Source organism: Monodelphis domestica, chromosome 4 (genome assembly GCF_027887165.1).
Source record: "Monodelphis domestica isolate mMonDom1 chromosome 4, mMonDom1.pri, whole genome shotgun sequence".
NCBI lineage: Eukaryota > Metazoa > Chordata > Mammalia > Didelphimorphia > Didelphidae > Monodelphis > Monodelphis domestica.
Window position 1 is genome coordinate 273,552,138 of NC_077230.1, and position 23,792 is coordinate 273,575,929.

Genomic DNA, 23,792 nt, shown 5'->3' on the forward strand with positions numbered 1-23,792 from the left:
ATTTTTTTTTTTTTAAAACCCATACCTTCCGTTTTGGAATCAACACTATATTGGTTCCAAGACAGAAGAGTGGTAAGGGCTAGGCAATTGGGGTTAAGTGACTTGCCCAGGGTCACACAGCTGGAAAGTGTCTGAGGGCAGATTTGAACCCAGGACCTCCCATCTATGGGCCTGATTCTCAATCCACTGAGCTACCTAGCAGCCCCCAGATCTGGAGATTTTTAACTGATTGCAAGCTGATGTGTGGTACCTAGAAAAGAATGTAGTTTTAAACTATATTGAGCTTGGAATTACCTCTGGGAACATAGAGGTGATAGTCCCACTGTGTATTGGTCAGACCATGCGTGAAATATATTTAGTTTTACTTTACAACATATTAGGAAAAATACTGATAAACTTGAGTGTCCAGAGAAAGGGTCTGGAGATTATTTTTTTTATCACCATAACATAATTATTTGACTACAATACAGATAAATACAGCTAAATGCAGAATGGTAACTTTCTTTAAGAGTCCATGGTTCCCATTCGTAGTAAAATGAAGACTATAAAAGTAGAAATAGGTTAGCTAACTACACAATTTTGGATAGAAATTCATTTTTTCTCTGCTATTTTAAGTACATACAGAAAAGAAGTTAAAAGTTTTATTCACTTCCCATCATAATGAAACATGCTACATTCAAGAAAAAGGGGCTTGGATGGGATGGAGTATACTATTGATGTCCTTAGGTATTTGAAGGACTATCACTTAGAGCAATTATAGAAGGCTTATCAGAATGTGGAACCAGGAATAAAATGTAGAATTACTAAGAGGCAAATTTAGGTTTGATGTCAAGGGAGAAGAAAACTTCCTAGCCATCAGATCTGTTTTCAAGATGTACTGAATTCTGAAATCATCTAGCAAAGGCTGGATGTCCATGTATAGAGTATGCTGTACAGAGGTTTTTAAGTAACATATTAGACTAGAGGACCACTCAGGTCCCTTTGAGTTCTGAAATTCTGGGGTTCTCTGCAGTCTGAGTTGTAAGGGGAAAAGATGTTATTAATGGATGTCAGGGAAAGTTTCACAGGAGACATTTGAATTAGGTTTAAAAGGAAAAGGAATCTATTAGGTCAGAAAGGGAAGGCAGGGTACTTGAGATGTAGGGAACAAGGTGAACAAAGCCACGAAAGGGGACATGCTAAAGTTAGTATGCCAGCTGGCCCAGAGTTGAGAATAATATGAGGCTGAAAAGATGGAGTACATCAGAGTCTTGAAATTAAAGTCTCAAGACATGAGCCTGACATTTACTTAATAAAACAATAGGAAGCCATTACATAGGAGTGATATGACTAAACCTTTGCATGCATATCAGAGCAATTGTATCCAGATAGATTGGAGGAGAGAGAAAATGGGGGCAGGAAGACTTGTTATATTTAAAATATTCCAGGCAAATGGTAATGAGCTTAATACTAGTGTGATGACAGTGGGAATAGAGAGCAGGGAATAGATGAAGGAGTGTTGCAGAAGTGGATTCATTAAAACTAACCAGATTGAAGAGGCATAGGAAAGAAAAGACCTCAAAATTTCAAATCATAATAAATGGATAATGATACCATTTAAGTTGAAAGGAGCCAGTTTAGTGGCATGTAAAGGAGGTAAGTAGTTTTGGTCAAGTTTTGTTTTAGGGGCTGGAATGACAATCAAATACATGAGTAAGCTTAGAACCACACTGATATGCTCAAGATTACACAGTGGCAAAGTTAGAAATTACCTCCAAATTACTCCCTAGACCTCCAAATTGAGTTTTTCCTAATGCGCCTTATCTCTTGCACATAGGTTGCAAAAAACCCCCAAAACTTTTAAGGATAAGATATGAGAGATGTGGCTAGACATATGTAAAAAAGATCTGGGAGTTTTAGTTGCTGGTTCAACTTCAGGTGATATCTGTGATATCTGTTTAATTGATGCTTCCCACAGAAGTTATAAAACAGGTCAGGTTTTTTTTTTTTTTTGAGGAAAGATTTAATTACATTATGGATATTCTGAATTTGAGATACTTATGGTAGGTCCAGGTAGAGATGTTAGTGACGCTGTCCTGGAAATCAGGAGAGATGAGGATTGTATAGGTCTCTGTGCAGACAGATGATTCTTTAGAGATGATAATTTAGAGATGTAGAGAGAAGAACCCAGGACAGTCCTGGGATATACACCCAAGCATTGCAAAGAATGAAGAGTTGTCAGACAAGAACAGTATCATGAAAATCAAAGAAGGAAAGAGTATCCACTAGTAAGTGTTGGTTAATAATACCAAATGCTGCATAGTGGTCAAGAAAGATGACTAAGAAAAGGATATGGGATTTAGCAAGAGAATCATTGGTAACACCTTGCCTAGAGGTAGTTCATTGGGATGGTGTCAAAAGCCATATATTCTGAGAAATTGAGAAATTACATGTATAAGTAGAGGCAAGAAGCATAGGTAACTTTCTAGTTTGGCTGTTAAGAGGAAATTGGATAATGGTTTGAAGGGGCTGCAGGCCCAAGTAAAGATATTTTAAGGAGAAGAGTAATGGGATTTTAGGCAATTGACTCGACTCAGAAGTACCATTTGTACATTGCTTTCTGTATTTATAAAAAAAAAATTGGGGGGTTAGATTCCTTTATTTGGAAGGTATTTAAATTTTGTTCTATGTCTCTTAATGACACAAAGTACTTTCATGATCTATAAACTGTAGAGACCATGTTTCAACTGCTTTCTCACTTATATTAACTGGTCTGTGTCACAGGGGAATGTAAACCTGAGGGCTACTGGAAATAATTTGTGTTCTTTTTACCCATCAGTAATTTGCAGAGGAGGAGTTTGCAATTTGCCTACACTTTTCAACTGCTATTGTCTTCCTTCTTAAAACATCTTTTATCTAATTACTCTGTATTTACTTCCTTTATTCTGTCCTATACCCACACACATGTGTACAACTTTGTGGTTTTCCTGCTAGGACATAAATTCCTTTACAGAGTAGGGATTGTTTCGTTCATTGCATTTGTATCTCCAAAGCTTGCACAACTGTTCAGCCATTGTCCAACTCTGACTCTTTGCAACCCTACTTGGGGGATTTTTGGGCAAAGATACTGTAATGTTTTGCTATTTCCTTCTCCAGCTCATTTTATAGATGGGAAAACTGAAACAAAAAGGATCAAATAACTTGCCCACGGTCACACTGCTAGCGAGCATTGGAGGTCAGATTTGAATCTAGGAAGATGTTTTCCTAACGCTAGGCTGGGCACTTAGCTGCCTGCACAGAGTAGATGCTTAACAAATACCTGATGATTACATTCTGCAAACCAAATAATACTGGAGCTGGAGGAGATCCATGAGACCTGTAGTTTAGCCTAGCCTCGGTTTGCAAGTGAGACAAATAGGAATTTTCTGCCACTTGCTGCCAGCTTTTGCCTGCATCTCTGAATAAGAAGAAAATGAAAACCCCCGCCAATTCAGTCTCTAATTAGAAAAATCACCGCCCAGAGTATGGGACGAACAAGTTATCAGCCAAGGTCCTCTGGCCCTTTATGGTTTAGAAAGGACCTCAACCAGGTATTTCTCAGCAAATTTTTCACTTGGTGACCGAAAAGTGTCAGGGGTTGTGGTAAACAAAGGGGGTGGGAATAAAATTTTTTTGCAGTAATCACGCACTGGAAACCACTTAAGGAAGTGGCGCTGAGAAAAAGAAGCGTTCCTGCAACAACCTCGCGCGCTCAGCGTGCTGGGATAGGGAACTTCCATCACCTTCCGGTTGCCGGTTCCGCTTCCTGTCACGTGATCGGCGTACACTCGCCACACCCACTAACCCGGTTCCAGCTCGGTCCGCAGACGGACACGTCACTCTTTGAACCTCAACCAAACTTCTTAGAGCACGTTCTGGGCTTCTCCAGGTCTCTCATCTTTGGGCCAGTAAAAGCTCGGCGGGAGCGAATAGTCCCGCCCCATTTCTGCTAAGCGGCACGACCAGCAGCTAATGGGACAGGAGAATAGTACTTCTCTCTCCGCCCTCATGTTTGATAGACAGCTTCCTGACCCAATCCATTACCGAAGGATGTGGATGGGCGCTAAGGTAGCCAATGGAGGGCGTGGAGCTGGAGACTGTCAGGGTTGGGTGCACTGGCCGCTAAACGGATGGCAGAGAGAGGAGCTGAGCCTGGCAATACCCAACCCAGGTAAGGGCCCTGAGGGGGTAACCCGAGGAGAAGGGGCGGGTGCAACGGGGAGCAGCTCTGGCTGGGTGGTGTGCTAGGGTGGTTGGGCTTAGAGAGTGGGGTGTCACCGGGGTGAAGGGAATGGAGAAGTTGGGCCTCTGGAGATGCTGCAGGGGAGGGAAGGGGAGAGTGGGATGGGATTGAATGGGATGTTATACGTGGTGTCACTGCAGAGGCAAGGGCGTGGGAGCACCCGCTTCTCCACCCCACCGCCCCCACCGCAACGAGGAGAGGAGGGTATCCTATCCAGGAGAAGGGGCTTGGGATCCCCAACCCGGGGGAGGGGAAAGGGTGAAGCGCTTGTGGTTTCTGCTGAGAAGGAAGTGGTGGCTGGGCAGGTCTGAGCTTGCGGGAGAGGTAAAAACTGGAGACTTGTTGCGGGGGGGGGTAGGGGGGGTAGGTGGGAGAGCTAAAAGATATGTCGTGGGGGAATATATGGGCAAAATTGTAGATTAGGAAGCTGGGAAGAAGGATATAAAAATCAATAAGGCTGTAGACCTTGCAGAGGGCCAAAGTTGGTGAGATAGAGGGATGCAGGACTCACTGTGGTTTAAGAAAGAATAAAAGTAATAAAAGTAAGCAAGTTGGGCCAGTGACCTTATTTATTTTCTTTACACCTCGGGGAGATGGAGGCATATTAAATAAGTTGTGTCCCCAGTTTTCAGATTCCTTCTTTCTGGGTTTTATTTATGTTTTTCAAGCCCCTCTGCTGTACATTTTAAGTAGTAGTTCTCTAAGCTCTTCGCATTTTCTTCTCTATCGTCTTGTTTTCCCAGGTTTGCCATAAACTCTCATCAGCAGGTTGACTTGTAACTATTCCAGGTTTTGTACAAACTTGCCATTGCCTTGCCAGAGATGGGACAACTCCCTGGAGTCAGGGAGTATCTAGCCTTTATGACCTCAGATCCATAATACTTTGGAATCAATAGTCAATCATACTTGTTCAGAGTTCTTAGAAACTGGAATAATTCAAAATTTGAGAATACTCCAATTTATCAGTTTTGGATGTAGGAATTAGGATAAATTTTTATGCCTATAACCTTAGGCCAAGGAAACCTTTTCTTTCCTCTTTTCTTCAGGATGATCAGTGATATGATACAGAACTATACAGTCTTGATTAAATGCTACAGGTTGCTTTAAACTTGGTTCTGAATACTTCATAGTTTAAGGCATGAGAAGGGACATTTAATACTGTTTTTAGAGGTAGCTCACTTCCAAAAGTGTTTAAGGACCTTAATAACTGTTTCTATGTAGATGAGCACTTGAGAGTCACTATGGTATAACAGATAGAAAACTGTACTTGGAGCCAGAAAGACCTGGGTTCAAAAGTTTGCTCTAACATACTGGTTATGCCATCAGGGACAAATTACCTTTTAACCTCTCAGTGCTCTGGACAACTCTCTTAAGATAAGTTGTAGAGAAGATGCTGACCTGCATTGGTTCCTTACACCAATGAAATTACAATTCAGGCCCTATCTCTCAAATAATAAAGAGCACCAAAGGGCTACCTTACTCTAATAATTTTACATTTGCACAGGGATACCCACCTCATTTTTCTCACAAGGGAAGACCTATTCTGCAATTTGAACATTAATGCAGCTAGACAGATTTTGATGCTTTCTGGAGGAACTACTATGAAACTAATTTAACCTTTTTCTTCAAGGAAGAATATTTATCTTCTTTACTCCTAATTGTTAGATACCATTAATGTTATGGAATCAAATGCTTAAACTAGGAGGTTAGTTATGATATAGGTCTGATGGTACAATAACAGGACTCCTGAAAAGAGTTTGGGATTTGGGATTGGGTGCCTTGGATCTGAATCTTTACAATTATTGGTCAGTCATGACCTTTAAATGATTTTATGATCCACTGTTACTGGGGGATGGGAAGAAATTGGCGGTAGCTTCAGTTGGAGTCTGGATTTAGAGGTGGGAATGATGCTGACTTGGCAACCAATACCTAGTTCTCTTCTTCCTAGTTTCATTGCCTTTTGTAATATCGTATCTATGTTTCCTTTTACATATCCTTACTTTTCTTGTTAGCTTATTTTGCCCTTTTCTTGACCTTCCTGCTTTCTTTATTCCTTCTCTTTTCTATTCCTATGCCTTTTAACTGGTACTCATTTTCTTCTAACTGTTGCCAATTGTCTAAAACATGCTGTTAGAGTATAAGGAAGTATAGATAGTGTAGCAGAAGTTATTCCTCACATGAATACTGTTATATTTTCTCACTGGCATTAACTTCTTTGTCAGTTGTTTTTTTTTTAATAGAGGTAAGACTCATGTATTCTATAGTTTAATTCTGAATCTCTTTTCAATATTAATATATGTATTTTTTCTGCTGCGGTCTCTTCCTCCCATTGCAAAGTTAGAAGGTTGACTGATAATATTCACTTAATTCTTGGGTAAATGATTTTAGGAGACTTGATCTTCTTTTTCTTCTTTTAGCTGTTTGAGTGCCATCCGTTGTTACCTTTAATGCCAAGATGACCAAGCTGGGATTTCTGCGGCTGTCCTATGAGAAGCAGGACACTCTTTTGAAGCTTCTTATCTTGTCAATGGCAGCTGTATTATGTGAGTACTATCTGGATCTTTCCTTGATAGCAGAGAGATCTTGGATCTGAATTAGAGAAACTATCTTTCCTTATGCAAGCTTCTCTCACCTCTCTTTTTTCATCCTAGTTTAGACTAAAGAAGATAGTCTTGAATCCCATGTCAGATGCAAATTAGCTGTGTCCCTGGGCCAGTCACCTAACCTCCCTGTGTTTTACTTTTCTATTCATTAAATGTGACTAAGATCACTTAGCTCAAAGGATTATTATAGCAATGTCATATGAAATAATAGTTATAAAGCACTTTGTAAATCTCAAAATACTATAAAATTAACTACTATTATTATCTACTTCCTCTTGTATTAATTTAGCTCTATGCATATATAAAAAAAGAAGTTTGCCTTTTATTTGCTCTACTTGAATTGGAAAGGAGATGAGATCAAGAAAAGCCAAAGCTAGTGACCATTTGGGCAAGAGGGGAGGGGAAGATCCATCTTGTGATAATTCTGAAATGACCACTGATGAATCTTGAATATATGAGATGGGAAGAAGACAAGCAATTATCTTTGGATCATATACCTATCTTAACATTTTAGAAAGCCTCTGTGCCTTGTCCTCTGGAATATACTGATTTCTTGTCTCCTTAGGAAACATTCATACTTAATTACATTAGTAAATTTAATTTTCCTTACCTCTTGAGTTCTATTTACAGTTAAGTCTTTTTGGGGCTGCATAGAAACATTTTTGTCAGAGTGGAAAAATGCAATGGATTTGGAGTTAGAAGATCTAGGTTCTAATCCCATGCCTACCATTTACTATCTGAATTGCTTTTGGAAAATTACTCTACCTCCCTGGGCTTCAGTTTCTACCTCTATAAAATGAGGGGGGTTGGACTAGATCTCTAACTTTCTTTTCAATTCTCAGTTCCAGGAATCTGGGCAGTTTCCTCGTAAAGGTAGAAATTCTTAAGTAGTTTTAACATTTTATAGTAGGATTTGGGATTATAGATTTAGAATTAGAAGGAACCTTAGAATTTTTCTCATCTAATCTCCTCATTTTATAGATGAGGAAATTGAATTAGTTTCACAGGACACACATTTAGTAAGTGGTAGTTGCGAGGATTTGAACCCAGATAGTTTATTTCTGTATTTGTACTCCTACAGTTCTTTCTCTAGATGGTGGGTAGCATTCTTTATCATAAGTCCCTCAGGATTTCCTGAATCATTGCATTGCATAGCAAAGTCTATTACATTTGATCATCCCACAATATTTCAGTTACTGTGTTTCCAGGTTCTGTTCATATCACTCAATGTCAGTTTATGTACGTCTTTCCAGTTCTTATAGAAATCAAGCAGTTCATCATTCCTTAGAGCACAATAGTATCCCTCACCATCATGTACCACAATTTTTTTAGCCATTCCCCAGTTGAGGGACAACTCCTTCATTTTACAGTTTTTTACTTCCACAAAAAATGCAGCTATAAGTATTTTTGTACAAACAGGTCCATCCCCATGTTTTTTTTTTTATCTCTTTGGGGTACACAACTATGCGAACCCAGATGTTTAAAATACAAATCTGGTGACCTTTCTGTGCTTCTTATAATGCTATGTTTATATAGCATTCTACTTTATGTGGAGGAGATTTTTATCTTCTTTTTTTATGTTGGTGTGGTCAAAAGGATAGATGATACTTTGTTTAGGGGTAATTTTGTAGTTCACTGTTGGCTTATAACTGATCCAATGTAACTACATTCTCTACACATGACTACTAATGCATCAGTTCTCTGGTTCTTGTAGCTTTTTCCACACGCCTGTTTGCTGTTCTGAGATTTGAAAGTGTCATCCATGAGTTTGATCCGTGAGTACTTTCGCTTATTTTGTTGTCATTTTTATAGAGTCTCAAACTTAGTGTCCATTTTCTGATTGCTTTTCAGTGGTTAAGCTATTTGCTTGGGGAGAAAATAATCATATCAGTTTGAATCATAGTGTCATGCCCCTTTTAAGCATTCATATCGATCTTGGCAGAGTACATCAAATCTTTCAGGATGTGCAAGAGGCATTCCTGTTGTGTTTGGCTTAGTTTCAAACTAATGGAACAACCCAACTGACCTCCTCATTGTTCTTCAAGCAGATTCTGCATTCTCCCACTTTTATGCCTTTTCTCAGACTGTTTTTTTATTGCTAGTATGCTTTTTACCTCTCATCTCTCCCTATTGAAATCTTGCCTACCTAAAATGTTTTCTTTTCTGTGAAGCCTTTCTGATCTGAACTAAGCAATGAGGTGATATAGTGGACAGAACCTTTGACTTGGAATCCTGCCTTAGGCTCTTATCAGTTCTCTGACCTTTGGCAAACCACATAACCTTTTGCAGCCTCAGTTTTTCCTTTTGCAAAAGGAGGATAATAATGACACCTGTTAGGGTTGCTGTGAGGGTCAAATGTGATAATATATAGTGCACAGAAAACCTTAAAGCATTATATATGTTAGTTCTGGTAATGTTTATGAACTCTCAGTAGTGTTTATACTCTTTTGTCTAATTATTTATGAACTTTTTCATTGTTGTTTTGTATTTGGATGTCAACCTGAGTTTATAATCCAGTTTATTATATATGCAAAATATTAGGCTTCTAAATTCTGGATCTCCTAGATCCAAACTAATTTGTCAAGGTCAATGCTGGTCTTGTTTTGTCCCATTATTAGATGCAAAATTGGTCTAGTCATATTCTGGCGTTTAAATGGCATGGCATAAATGTGTCTCTGGGTTCTGTAAGATTATGCTAACTATTTAAAATCTAGGGCTGCCCCTGCCAAGCTGAAGAGACTTCACATATGGGCTCTGTAGCTCACACTGTATATTCATTGGACAAGAACTGCCCAAGTTGAGACATTCATCATTAGAAGGTTGGCCCCTTGATACTCACTTTTTTTAGACATGGCAACTCATGAAAATAATCTACGAAGGCAGTCTGGTCTGTGAGGCATACCACCATGAGGAAACCATAGATCCTTGAAGTGTTGCAAATAAATAGAAGTTGCAGAGAAGGAAGAATTTGGAGGTGTCTTTGTTGCCAGTTTGTAGATAAGGTCAGGGAGTTTCTTCTTCGAACTGAAGACCCTTGATTCCTTCTATCCTGCTTGGAACATTTTGTTTTCAAGAGAGCCTAAGGCAGTTATGGCAAACCTATGGCACTTAGCTCCATCTTTCCTCCCTCCCCCAAGTTTGTTACTATAAAGGTAGAAGGACTCAGGCAGAACTGCTTCTCTCACCCTCTCCATTTACCTGATGACATTTTTTCACATCACCTGCCCCTCTGCCCAGCAGTCCAATGGGAGCTCACAGGGGGTAAGGTGGGCAGCTCCCAGGCAGCAGAGCTGGTGGGGAACAGAGCACTCAGGCCACTCCCCTCCCCTCTCTATACTTGCTGAGGATATTCCTTACTTCACCAGCCCCTCTGCCCAAAATTCTAGTGGGAGCGCTTCTTCTCTCCCCTGTATGGGGTAAGGGGTGGGCAGGGCATGCCCAGCATTCAGTGGGGGGAGGGGCATGGCATTTGGTTTGGAAGAGGTGGGCACTTGGTCTAGGGGGTGAGGTGGAGGTGGGGTCCAGCACTCTTGTCTCTAAAAAGGTCACCATCACTGGCCTAGGGGAAGGCCAGATATATGTGGTGGCTTACTAAATGATGTTTTGTATTGATGATATATATGACATACAAAATTTTAAAAATAAATGACAATATTCCTCAGGTTTCAAGTTTTATTGCCCAGTGGGAACATTTTTTTATGACTAGAATTAACATTTTCAAATCATATCTTTTGAGATGGCAAATTATTATCTTTGCGGTAGCCATCCAGCTGGAGTTGTTTGCTTACCATTGGCAGCCTTATGTATTAGCAAGATACCTATTTGGTGGAAGCCTGCCATTGGCAAAATGCCATAATGGCTACTACGAGGTATTGACAATCCTTGCCTCAGTTCAGTTATCTCATGAGTTCCTGGACTTCCTTGACTGGCTTTAGTAGCTGCCAGGCAAAACATAAGTCTGGTAGAGAGATATATTTAAGACTGCCTAAAAGATTTCTTTGTTGTTGTATTGTTAGGGTTTTATGTTTTTTTTTCTTTATAGGAAAATTAGTACTTTAGTTATATGTGAGCAGTTGGAAAATAGGAATGATAAGATGTAAAATGATTTTCATAATTGACTTCACCTGTGGCATTAAGCCAGCTTTATTGGAAAAGTGGCTCCGATTTGCCCCTTAAAGAGGGAATTCTTCATTAATATCATGTGAAAAGCAAAGCCCTTTGTTTTGTTGTTCACCGAGTGTCAGGAATTTGGGTGTAAGAAGTAAAACTTCTTTTTCTTTCTGTAGGTATTTTAATTATCGAACTACCCGGTTTCTGACTGAAGAGGGATTTTATAAATTCCATAACTGGTTTGATGACCGGGCCTGGTACCCTTTGGGGCGAATTATTGGAGGAACAATTTATCCAGGTACACTGGGAATCCCAAATATGTAATTTGCATGTTTTCAGTTCAGGGTTCCTCTTTTAAATTTTAATACATTTACTTCATGGGTTTCATTAATTTCATGGTGATTTTAGATTCCTAAATGTAGATTCCATACAGACAGAGAATATTGGATATATGTGCTTTTGAAGTATATGATTAAATCCTCAAGAGAAAATGAATTAGATCTTAATAAAGTAGTATTTCTGATTCTCAGGATCTCCCTAACCAATCAATTGATACTGACTGAACTCCCTTTTTCTTCCTTCTAACACCCTAACCAATTTGGACTGTCTGATGAATTTTCTTATGCTCATTACAGGTTTAATGATCACTTCTGCTACAATCTACCATGTGCTACATTTTTTCCACATCACTATTGACATTCGGAATGTCTGCGTTTTCCTGGCCCCTCTCTTCTCTTCCTTCACTACCATCGTTACATATCATCTTACCAAAGAGCTCAAGGTGAAGGATTAGGAGGTGGCAGGATTCTTGGGAATGATAATGAGTTTGTTTAATAATAGCTGAAGATTTAAAAGGGGCTTAATATTTGGAAACTGGGATTGGTGAGTTCTTTCCTTTTATTCCTTTGGAAGTGCTGGTTCCCACCATCAGTGAGCCTGTATTCGTTTCTGTTAAACATAGAGGACATTTGGTCATTTATATGTAAAAAAAAAAAGTATATATATATATATATATATATATATATATATATATATATATATATTTTAAACCTATGATTTCACTAGTATTGGAAACTCTGGGTGAGGCCCTTCCTCTACTATTGCTGATCAGCACAGTCTGGCTTTAGAGTGACTGGCCTAATTGGACCCTGAGTCTTCCAGAGTGGATTTTTTCACTTGGATAATTTTTGGTTGGCCTTTAGGACTCTGTTTGACACCTAATAGATGATGAAATATTTGTAGGTTGATTGATTTTATTTATAACTTTTTTGTTTTCTCTGCTGAGTCTCAGGCCATTTAACTTCCCTTCTAGATTTTAGCTTTGCTGATAGTGGCTTCCTGGATTCTGTTCTTAATTTGCTCATTTGGTATTCTGCTCTACTGTCTTGCTGTAGAGCATGATTTTGGGGTGATACTTGAAGAATAATAAATTCTAGTTCCTTCATTTTTCTAAATTAATGCCTCCAGATGGTGTTTGGGAGGCTACTCAGAGGTCATCATCTGTTAAATCTACTTGGTGTTCTGTCATCCCAGGAGATGTTTGTTATATATTCCTTCCCTTTAGGGAAATAAGACTATCTTGCCACACTGTCTTTGTCCTAGGCCAGATCAACTCTGAACTTCTTGGAGCACTTGTTCTGTATTTTTTTGCAGTATAAACTATGAGTCCTACTCATCTGCTCTGAGCTCCCAATTTACCTAATAATTAACCAATACATTATAACCCAAACTATATCCCACCTTCCCTACTTTTTTACCTTTACTGTTGACTCAGGCTTCCCCTCCCCTCAAAATGCATTTAAGGATGTGTTTTTTTCTGACCCAAGTATATCTTTTGGGGAACTTTTAAAGGCATTTTAAGTTTTTCAGCACAGGAATCATTTGGTGTCTTTATCTTAGATGGGTTATGTAATCCATTTTGAATTGTTTTGTGACCCAAATGACCCTTCCCCTATTGTTTGATGTTCACTATCATATGGCCTGTTTGTCCTCAGCATGTGTGTTAACTACTCCCATAGTTATACCACAGACTTAGAAAGTGGTTATGTAGTTAGCTTTGGATATGTCTGTTTATCTGATATGTGCTTTTGAAACTATTTGGAATACCAACTGGCAGTCTCTGGATCCAGCATTAGGGAGAATAGGTTACCTAGCTCCCAAACTCCCCTTAACTACTGGTATATTGGAGTTAATTTGGTGCTTCTGTTCTGTTCTGCCAGGATGCAGGTGCTGGACTCCTTGCTGCTGCCATGATTGCTGTAGTTCCTGGGTATATATCCCGATCTGTGGCAGGTTCTTATGACAATGAAGGTAAAATTTGAAAAATGCTGAAGAAGTCTGCCTATCCCATTTCCTAATCATATTTTCAGGAAAAACAGTAAGATGTAGTTCTAGGCCTATTAACTGAATCACTAACTAATATAGTGTTTGGTAAGGAGAGGAGATGAGAGAAGATGGGGTCTGGAAGGCCACTCAGAGGTCATCTGTTAAATCTCTATAGTGTTCTTTTATCCCAGGAGATGTTTGTTAAATATTCCTCCCACTTGGGGAAATAAGACTAGCAATTATAATGCTCAGAGGATTTTGTAGAATCAGTTCCAAGGAATTAGTTCAAAAGTTATGAGAGTAACCAGCCAAAAAGTTCCATTTGAAAGGATGTCATCAGAATTCTGATCTTATAAGTGTCTAGATAGATACTGGTTTCCTAAATGAAGATTATAGGTCTTATTTTAGGGACTTGTCTGATAGGATGTAGAATTTGTGAGATGAGTAACTTTGTCCATTCCCTGAATGAACTGTGGTGTATTTCTCTACAGGGATTGCCATCTTCTGCATGCTGCTCACCTACTACATGTGGATTAAGGCAGTAAAGACAGGCTCTACCTACTGGGCTGCCAAATGTGCCCTTGCCTATTTCTACATGGTAACCATTCATTCTTCCTGCCTTATGTTTAGGTGTGGGAAAGAATATATTGGAAGCAGACACTAATAGCGATCAGATTGCTCTTAGACATTGCAGTGAATTAAGACTGAGGCAGATGCTATGGATTCTCTCTTTAATTCCCATTAGGATCATGGTCTAATATAGGAGGGTGGATGCCAAGCCTAATAGCAAGTGAGTTTGGGTGGGAAGTCCTTTAAAAAAAAATACCTTCACATCTGGTACTGTGCTATAGACCCTGGGGATACTTGTTGATTGATTAGCTTATTTCTTTTCCTCTTTTCTTTTACATTTTTCCTTACCCACTCTACTTTTTCTATTCAAGCATATATGCATGCAGTCTGTCTTCCACTCTTATACCTTTCCCTTACATCCCTAGGGCCTCCATGTGACCTGAGAGTAGGCAGCATCTGGGCTGGCACTGAGGGTGAGGTACAGGCCATAGAATTGAACAGTTACTATTGTTGTTTACTCCCTTTTTCCTTCTACCTTTTGTTTTTCTTGGGGCTCTGTGGGATGGGTGGGAATAGTTGAAGAGTATAGCCTTGTCTTTAGTAACCTCAGAAGAGCATGGGGGTGGTTAATAGTAATAGACAGTATATCTATTATATATAATAGTAATAGTAATAGATAAGGATTTAGTATTCCTACCAATGAATTCAGCCATCATTTAAAGTAACTAATCTCCTTCGAAGAAAGGTAATAGTTGCTATAAAGAGAAATTCTTTTCAAAAGCAGTCACTTGGATTATGAATCAAGAGAAGATACTTTAAAAAATCGTCTTTTTCTATCCTTGCTCAGGTCTCCTCATGGGGAGGTTATGTGTTTCTGATTAACTTGATCCCTCTTCATGTACTGGTGCTGATGCTGACAGGGCGATTCTCTCACCGGATCTATGTGGCTTACTGTACTGTATACTGCTTGGGGACCATCCTTTCTATGCAGATATCCTTTGTTGGTTTCCAGGTGAGCCTTAGGCTATGTGGAAATATCAGCCGATTAACCTTTTCCTAGTTAGCACTGACTGATCTAAAACCTAACTTAGTTTATAATGATGGGAGTAAGGTAATAGTTGTGTAATTCTGGGTTGTGTGGTCAGCTTTATTACCTCTTGGAATCCCTCTTTACATGCTAAGGTTTTAAGGGAGTTTGTTGATGGCGCCTTCTCTCTATCACCTTCACTGGGTTAGTTTAGCTTAAATTTGATTGGGGATAGGTTTTGAAGAGAGATGAGTTGAAAGGAATAAGAAAAATTATCCTTCCCTTGTTAGTTATTAATGGTTCTACTTAATAGTAGTGATTTCTTGACCACCTCCTAGGACCTAGACACAGGTTTTTAAGAGACCAAAGTCAAAGTCCTCCGGTGAGTGTACAGGGCTCATCCTTGGTAATTGTCAACTGCAAAGACAAACAGAAACTTTCTGAGTGGTTTCCTATCTGAGTAAGAAGCTATTTCAGAGACTTTAAGATGGATGGGGCCCTGTTCTGGAGTGGTTACTCTAGGTAACTGTGGAGGTCAGTCTACCCATATGCCTAGCCCTCTGGATTGAGTTTGATCTAGGTATAAACTGGAGTTCTGGGGCTATATCATCTATCCCTTATGCCTTGGATACTATTCACAGTGCTTCTCCCTCACAGCCTGTCCTATCATCAGAACACATGGCAGCCTTTGGGGTCTTTGGTCTGTGCCAGATCCACGCCTTTGTGGACTACCTGCGTAGCAAGCTGAATCCTCAGCAATTTGAAGTCCTCTTCCGAAGTGTTATCTCCTTGGTGGGTTTCGTCCTTCTCACTCTGGGAGCTGTCCTCATGCTGACAGGTAGGGGAGACTTCTGGCCATAGATAGGCAAAGCTCTCTGTTTTACTCAGTGGTAAATTTACCTCCAGGTACAGAAGTGTAATGAGCTTCAAGGAGATTGGGTATTTGGAGAGTGACTCTTTTTTGTCCTAGGGAGATTCTCTCCACATATCCTGTCTCTTTTCCCCCACTCTGCTTACATTATATTTGAGATTGTTTTGAGTACTTACTCTGATTTGGTTCCCAAAATACCAAAATCTTCTGAGTCCAGCCTCTTCTATTGTCTGAGGATTGAGTATATCTGAGAATGTTCTGTCTAGCTCACTTCAGACTTCAAGAAAATTATAGCTGGATAAGCAAGTGACAACTACCTAGTCTGCCTTGTTAATATTCCCCTCTATCTTTTCTCTGTTCATTTTCAATGGTTTGTGGAGGGGTTTGAATCTTAGCCTTGTTTGTTATGCCCCTACCTACATCCTGGGCTATCACCCTCTTATTCATGTTTAAGTAGAGCTTCCATATTGAGGTAGACCAGTTATTTTACTCAGCATCTCCAATTCCCTATATGTTTTGGAGCCTGTATGCTATATACTCCAAAGATGGATCCTGACCCAGTCCTATTTCCTGTTTTGTTCAGGGTAACTAAGCACAGTGGTCAGATTTGTTCTTTCAGTGTTTCTTCAAAGTCTAGGGTCACTCTGGCCCCCAAATTTAGGAAAGTGATATCCCAGGTAAATGTAAATGCCCTTGTTCCATTTTCCTCAGCAAAAATTCATTTAGTTTTTTTCTGTTCTCTGTGCATGTTGACAGAAGCATTCTCAGCATTCTCACTTTGGTCTAAAATAGAGAGAAGAGAGTGAAACCTTCAAAGCAAAATATGAGAAACTGATAGAATTTTTATCTAATGACTTAATTTTGAGGTATTGGATGGCTCTTGAGACTATCTTCTTGGATGTCAAAATGGATAAGGTTGAGTTGAATTAGATATTTGCTCTCTTAAGAATGAAATATGAATTTTTCTTTTTTCCACCAGGAAAAATTTCTCCCTGGACGGGACGTTTCTACTCTCTGCTGGATCCTTCTTATGCTAAGAACAACATCCCTATCATTGCCTCTGTGTCTGAGCATCAGCCTACCACTTGGTCCTCTTACTATTTTGACCTTCAGCTCTTAGTCTTCATGTTCCCAGGTCTGTTTACCTTGAAATCTCTGATTTGTCCTGTTTGGCAGAAATTAGTACATGAAATAAAACCTGTAAACTTCCCAATAGACACACTATTTCTTTCCCTTATGTTGCATAAAGAATTGCTAAAAATATTTATTAAATACTTGAAGGAGAATAGTAATAAAGGAGAGAGAAAAGGAGGGATAGGAATGACAGTAGCAAGTTTGTTGGGACAGGTATCCAACAAAACATTTAATTCTCATTCTTGTTTCGCAAAGTCTCTGCAGAAGGTATCTTTTCTTGCCTTTTCTCTTTTCTTCATTTTGTTTGTTTAAGAATATTGTCATAATTCTATACTCTTGTCTCAAGGAGCTTTCACAAGGAAGTTGGTCATTTGTCAAGTTGCCGTCTATACAAATAACTTTGAAAACCCTAGTATAGTGAAGGAGAACCTTTTAGAGAGGCAGTTGATGTCCTCAGGCCTGTGTGGAGAGGGGGAGGGGAGCAGCCTGGCCTGGAGTCCCTCTGGCTTTCTAGTAACTGCTGAATTCTGCTGGGGCAATGGTGGGCGTGCCCACAGAGTATAGTGTCTCCTCTGGCACGTGCAACCTTTGGTTTGCCACTACAGCCCTAGTATGATATCTTTAAGGTGGAGCTTAATGTTCTTTTTCTCTCTAGAGGTAGATGTTGAGGTTTTTTTTTCCATAGTGGATATGACATTTTTTTCCTTTTCTCTTTTGCAGTTGGTCTCTATTACTGCTTTAGCAACTTGTCTGATGCCCGGATCTTTATCATCATGTATGGTGTGACCAGCATGTACTTCTCAGCTGTCATGGTAAGAAATAGCCTCTGTGCCTTTTCCCCATTTCCTCAATGTTTTTCATCCTGCTTGGTGAGACTCAAGGTATTCAGAGATTTTTTTGCAGATGGATGTGGGTGTCTCTTTTTTGAGAGTTTGAGGGCCTTGGCTATAAAGCTCTTTAGAGAAGATAGAGTAAAGTTCTGCTGGTATTGCTCCCGTCCATAAATGTTCCTATAGGAACCAACATATTCCAGTGATCCCATTACTTTCTTGGATTCATGATTCCATTCAACATGTATGTGTTAATTTACTATCTGCAAGGCATTGTGTTAGGCATTAAGGATATAAGAACAAAACAGTTTCTGCTCTCAGGAAGCTTATATTCTTTTGATAGGATGCAAGATGAACTCAGAAAGTAAATACAATGATATACAGAATAATTTTAGCAGAAGTGACTTGAGATTGTGTGGAGAACTCTTAGGTGGAGGAATCAGGAAAGATATATTCTATGTGGCACCTGAGCTGAGCCTTGAAAGAAGTTGGGGATACTGACACAGTGATGAGGATAGAGAATATGCCTTTCATGGGGAATCTTTGTTAAAGGTTCAAAGATAAGGAGAGAATGTCACAGAGAAACAGACCAGTTTTACTAGAACATAAAATGCATGCGGGTGGAGAGGGGAAGGGGCATGGTGAAGTAAGTCTAGAAAAGTGAATTGGAGACAGCCTGAAACATTTTCATTGCTGAACAAAAATGTTTGCACTAGATTTTGTAGGCAGTAGAGAGCTATTTAAATTTCTTGTCAGGCATGATCTGTTCAGACTTATGTTTTAGGAAGGTTATTTTGGCAGCAGTGTGAAAGTGAATTGGGTGCAGGGAGACCACATAGGAATTTCTTGCAGATGTCTAGGATAGAAGTGATGTGAGTATACATTGCGTGTGTGTGTGTGTGTGTGTGTGTGTGTTTTATTAGAGATAAAAGGACAAATGTGAGTGACTGAATGGATGAGGGGAAGTAAAGAGTTGAAGGAGTCTAAGGTAAATTTGGGTGATTAGGAGAATGTTTGTGTCCTTGACAGGGCAATTAGGAGGAAGCTAGTGATTTTTGTTTTGGATGTTCTAAGTTTGAGATACTATGGAACATTTAATATAGATGAAGCTATTTAGCAGGTAGTTATTGATGAAGAACTTAGAATTTGAGAGATGAGAGTTAGAAATTTAGGTTTGGAGGTTATCTGTGTAGAAATAATTGAACAATTAATAAAGAAGCATTTATTAAAGCACCTACTATGCACTGTACATTGTGCTAGGGATACAAATACAAAGAATGAAATAATTCCTGTTCCCAAGGAGCTTAGGTTATAATGGGGGAGGCAACAAATACATATATAAGATTACAGAGAGTGTAGAGTGAGAAGAGGGCTCAGGACAAAGCCCAGGAGAATACTCTTACTTAGGGGACAAAAGAAGATCCTACAAAGACTGAGAATAAGAGTCATCAGACAGGTAGGAAGATAACTCCAAAAGAGTAATCATGAAAGTAGAGGGAGGAGAGATTATTGAAATGGGGGTTAAGGGTGATAAATAGCATTCAGCACTATAGAGATATCAAGAATGATGAGGCCTGAGTAAAGGCTATTAGATTTAGCCACTAAGATTGCTGGTAATCTTGGTGGAAGCAATTTCAGTTGACTAGTGGGTTAGAAGCCAGATTGCAAGGAGTTGAAAAATGGGTGGAGGTGAGAAAGTAGAGGCAACAAGTGAAGACAAGTTTTTCTTGGGAGTTTGGCTAAACTGTAAGTTGATAGGTTGAGGGGATAGATGGGTCAGTCCATCAACAAGTATTTATCAAGTACTAACTCTGTTTCAGGCACTGTAGTAAGTGCTGGGAATACAAATGGAAGCCAAAAAACCCCTAAGTTCCTGCCTTAAGGAGCTTACATTTTAATGAGGGAAAAATAACATTAAAGGGGAGTTGAGAAGTGAGAAATGGAGGTATGGGCAGGAAGGATTCCTGGGTAGTGGTGTGGTGACTAAGACTGGAGAATGAAGGATGACTGGTGCGATGAAGATTATGACTATTCTTGTATGTGACTAAGATGAATGAAAACTGGGTTATACAAGTTCGGATGGTTGATGAACTGAGGACCAGGCCAGAGTGATTGAGGTGACATCAGCATGTTTGTTATATGAGGGCAAAAGTTGTGGTATAGAGGAAGACTATGGTCTAGTTGCTGAATTCCTTAAGAAGGGAGAGTGCCTGGGAGCCAATTGATAAGAGTAAATTTGGTTTAGGTAGGGTGACATAGATAGAGGGAGTGGTGACTGAATGTTGACACAGAGGGTCTAGAAAGGAAATTGAGTAAGGAATATATCTATGCCTTCCTGGACCAATGTTTTGGGGAGCATGAGAGAAGAAAGGACATCCATTATAAGTGGCTCTAGGATGCAGTGTCTACAGTGAAGAGAACTGGGTTTCTGTTATTAAGAAAAATGGAGTGGGGGCAGCTGGGTGGCTCAGTGGATTGAGAGCCAGGCCTAGAGACCGGACGTCCCATGTTCAAATCCGGCCTCAGACACTTCCCAGCTGTGTGACCCTGGGCAAGTCACTTGACCCCCATTGCCTAGCCCTTACCACTCTTCTGCCTTGGAGCCAATACACAGTATTGACTCCAAGATGGAAGGTAAGGGTTTAAAAAAAAAAGAAAAGAAAAATGGAGTGAAAAGAAGTAGTCTAATATGAAAAGAAATTCATCATTGATAGAGTAGGGGTTCCAGAAGAATAGAGACTTGAGAGATAGGGTTTGGGGTGGGATAGGCTTGAGGGAGTAGGTAATGGTGACAAGAGAAAAAATTCTTGCCAATGCTGCCTTCAATTCCAAACTATTTCAAACTGGAAGTGGGAATTTGCTGACTCTTAGGCAGTTTCCTCAACATCCCTAAGAAATGAAAACAGCTCTGCCCCAGGTCCTAAATTAGTGGTAATGGAAGGTTATGGTATTACTAATTTTTAATCACCCTTTTCCTAGTTCAATGATAATGAAAGGGTTAGTGTCTCTGTTTTTTGCAGATATTCTTCAAAAATCACACTTACGTGATGTGGGGTGGCATGATGAGTTTGTTAATGTTAGCTCCTTACTTTTTGTCATAGATTTTTCTCAAGCCTTGTGTCAAAGAATAGGTTCTCTCCAAAGATTTCCTCTGGAGGAAGGCACTTTTTAGGGCAAGTTACCTTTTAATCTCTTGGAAATCAGGATGTGATATTTCTGGGGATTCATGAAGATTAACTAGTCACCTTGGTTTATCCTGTTTATGTCAAGGGCACCATCCTTTCAGTCACTCAGGTTTGCAATCTTGGGGTCATTTTCTTTTTTAAAAAATTGTTATTGATGCTTTTTATTTTTATATCACATAATCCCCTCTCTGTTCCTTCCCTCTCCCAGAGACTCGTCTCTTATGACAAATAATTAAAAAAAAAAGCAAATCAGCAAAATTGATCCATACATTAAAAAATCCAATGATATATGCAATAGTCTACACATAAGGACCTTGATCCCCCTCTCTCACCTCCAGGGTGTAGGGGAAATATCTTTTCCTGTCTCTGTTTTGGAGTCAAACTTGTTCTCTGAAATTTTGCTATATTCATTTTTACATGCTTGCTGGTAAAAAAAAAACAACAGTTTTTTTCCATTTACATTGTTGTCATTGTATATATTATTTTCTTGGTTCTGCTTGCTTCACTTTGTAGCAATTTGTGTAGCCTTTATGCTTCTCTGCATTCATTATATCTATCATTTCTTATGGCACAGTTAGTTATACTTTGTTACATTCATGTACCACAATTTGTTTAGCTTTCCCCCCCAAATGATAGTGTGCATCTACTTTGTGTCCAGTTCTTTATTACCACTAAAAATGCTGCTATAAATATTTTGGTGTATATGGAATTCTCTTTTGTTACTGGGTATATGCCCACTAGTAGAATCTCTGGGTCAGAGTTGAACTATTTTAGCCACTTTATTTGCATAATTCCAAATTGCTTTTCAGATTGCTTATAATAATTCATAGCTCCACCAACGGATATTAGTTTATCAGTCTTTCTTTATTCCTCCAACATTGATCATATTTCTTTTTTGTAATTTTTGCCAATTTGCTGTGGTGTATGGGGTGCAGTGAAACCTTAGGGTTGTTTTGATATGCAATTTTTTTATTATTAATTACTTGGAGCATTCTTTCATAGGGTTGTTAATAGTTTGCAATTCTTTTTAGTACTATTTGTTCACATTCTTTGACCACTTATCTTTTGGAGAATTTCTTTTGGTCTTAAGTAGCTCATTAGCTAAATATTTTGGGTATTCTTATCTTAGAGTCATTCTTAATACCTTATTCACCCTCATGCCTCCTATAAGGTTAGGCAAGTCTTGTTAACATTACCTCATGGCATCTTTCACATTTGACCACTTCTTTTCTGATAGCCAACCCACTCTGGTTCAAGGCTCTTATTACCTCTCACCTAGACTCTTGTAATAAATAGCCTTAAAGAAAACCAAAACCTTACCTTATGTCTTAGAATCAATATTGTTTATTATTTCCAAGGCAGTAGAGTGGCAAGGGCTAGGAAGTGCAGGTTAAGTGACTTGTCCAGGGTTACACAGCTAGGAAGTGTCCAAGGCCACATTTGAATATTGAGCCACCTAGCTGCTCCCTGTAAAAGCCTCTTAATATCTCCCTGCTTCAATATTTCCCCCTCTCTAGTCTTTGCTTGACTCTGCTGCCAAGGTGATGTTTTTAAAGGACAAGTCTGACCACATTACTCCCTTGAGCAAAAAGCTGCAGTGGCTTCCTTTTGCTTCTGGGATCAAATATACATTCTTCTTTTTTGGCATCTAAAGTTCTTCACAATTGTGCTTCATGTACCTTTCCAAACTTATATATTACTTCCCTTCATGCAGTTGATGGTTCAGTCAGACTGACCTTGCTGTTCCTCACTCATGGTATTCTATCTCTTATCATCTCTGTTTTTGTACTGATTGTCCCCCAAGTCTGGAATGCACTTCTTTCTCACTTCTGCCTCCTAGAACTTCTGGCTTCCTTCAAAGGTCTGTGTACATGAAATCCTTAATGATTTCCTTTGTCTTCCATCCTCAACACACACCTCTCTTGCTAGTGTCTCTCAGCTGAAATTAACTTGTATTTCCTTTGGATATAATATTTTTATATATACTTACATGTATATGTGTTATTTTTCCTAATGAAATGTTAGTTCCTTGAAAGTAGAGACTTTCATTTTTATCTTTCTATTTCTAGCTTTTGTAGCATTTGGCATGTAGTAAACCCTTAATAAATAATTGTTGATGATTGATTGGTGTTAGATAGCTTATAGATTTATAGAATTATGAGAGAACTTGAGAAAGAATTTTACATACTTGTGGAGATGATGAGTTTATCAGTTATGCTTCCTTTCTCCTTTGTAGGTACGTCTGATGCTAGTTCTTGCCCCTGTGATGTGCATTCTTTCTGGCATTGGGGTCTCCCAGGTCCTCTCTACCTACATGAAAAACCTGGATATTAGTCGCCCAGATAAGAAGAACAAGAAGCAACAGGACTCTACCTATCCTATCAAGAATGAGGTAAACATTGACTAGTGAGTAGAATGTGTTGGAATTGGTTAGATGGGGTTTATAGGCAGCATAGGACCACTTGATCAATGGCATAATTGCTAGCTGGTAGGAATCATAGAAAGATAGTATAACAGATGCTTGCCAGTCTTTACCAGCAGTCTCTGTAATTCTAAGTGTATTTATAAAACCTTACATAATTTGGTTTCTTATTGTTATGGTAATTAAAGCACTATATAAATGAGTTGTTTTCATTTTTATCACAGATGGAATTAAGAAGCTGTTGCTTCTATTTTTTGTCTTCCAGAATTATATAAATGGAATTTATTTAAAAATTTAAAAACATTATTTATTGCTATCTTTTAGATGACCTACATTTTCTAATATACTCTTTCTCCAACTCCCAGTGAGCCATCCTTTATAACAAAGAATAAAAGAAGTGAACAAAAAGCCCAATTTAATAATATCAGCTCTCCTAGAATACGAACATTATATG

At 39.0% G+C, this 23,792-nt stretch overlaps 1 protein-coding gene across 2 annotated transcripts in view; it reads left to right on the forward strand.

The window, feature by feature from the left end:
* Nucleotides 1-4,032: 4,032 nt before the first annotated feature.
* STT3A (STT3 oligosaccharyltransferase complex catalytic subunit A) overlaps nt 4,033-23,792 on the forward strand; it is a 28,809-nt gene continuing 9,049 nt past the window's right edge. The window contains exons 1-12 of one of the 2 annotated variants that reach the window (XM_001365173.4): nt 4,033-4,189; nt 6,679-6,804; nt 8,579-8,639; nt 11,151-11,272; nt 11,610-11,755; nt 13,194-13,284; nt 13,791-13,897; nt 14,717-14,881; nt 15,554-15,734; nt 16,747-16,902; nt 17,622-17,713; nt 23,153-23,308. In XM_001365173.4, the coding sequence (XP_001365210.1) occupies nt 6,717-6,804; nt 8,579-8,639; nt 11,151-11,272; nt 11,610-11,755; nt 13,194-13,284; nt 13,791-13,897; nt 14,717-14,881; nt 15,554-15,734; nt 16,747-16,902; nt 17,622-17,713; nt 23,153-23,308 (1,365 nt within the window). In that variant the 5' untranslated portion in view covers nt 4,033-4,189; nt 6,679-6,716. Of the gene's footprint in view, nt 4,586-6,678; nt 6,805-8,578; nt 8,640-11,150; nt 11,273-11,609; nt 11,756-13,193; nt 13,285-13,790; nt 13,898-14,716; nt 14,882-15,553; nt 15,735-16,746; nt 16,903-17,621; nt 17,714-23,152; nt 23,309-23,792 lie in introns of both variants that reach the window. The other variant, XM_007495075.3, reaches the window with a different exon arrangement.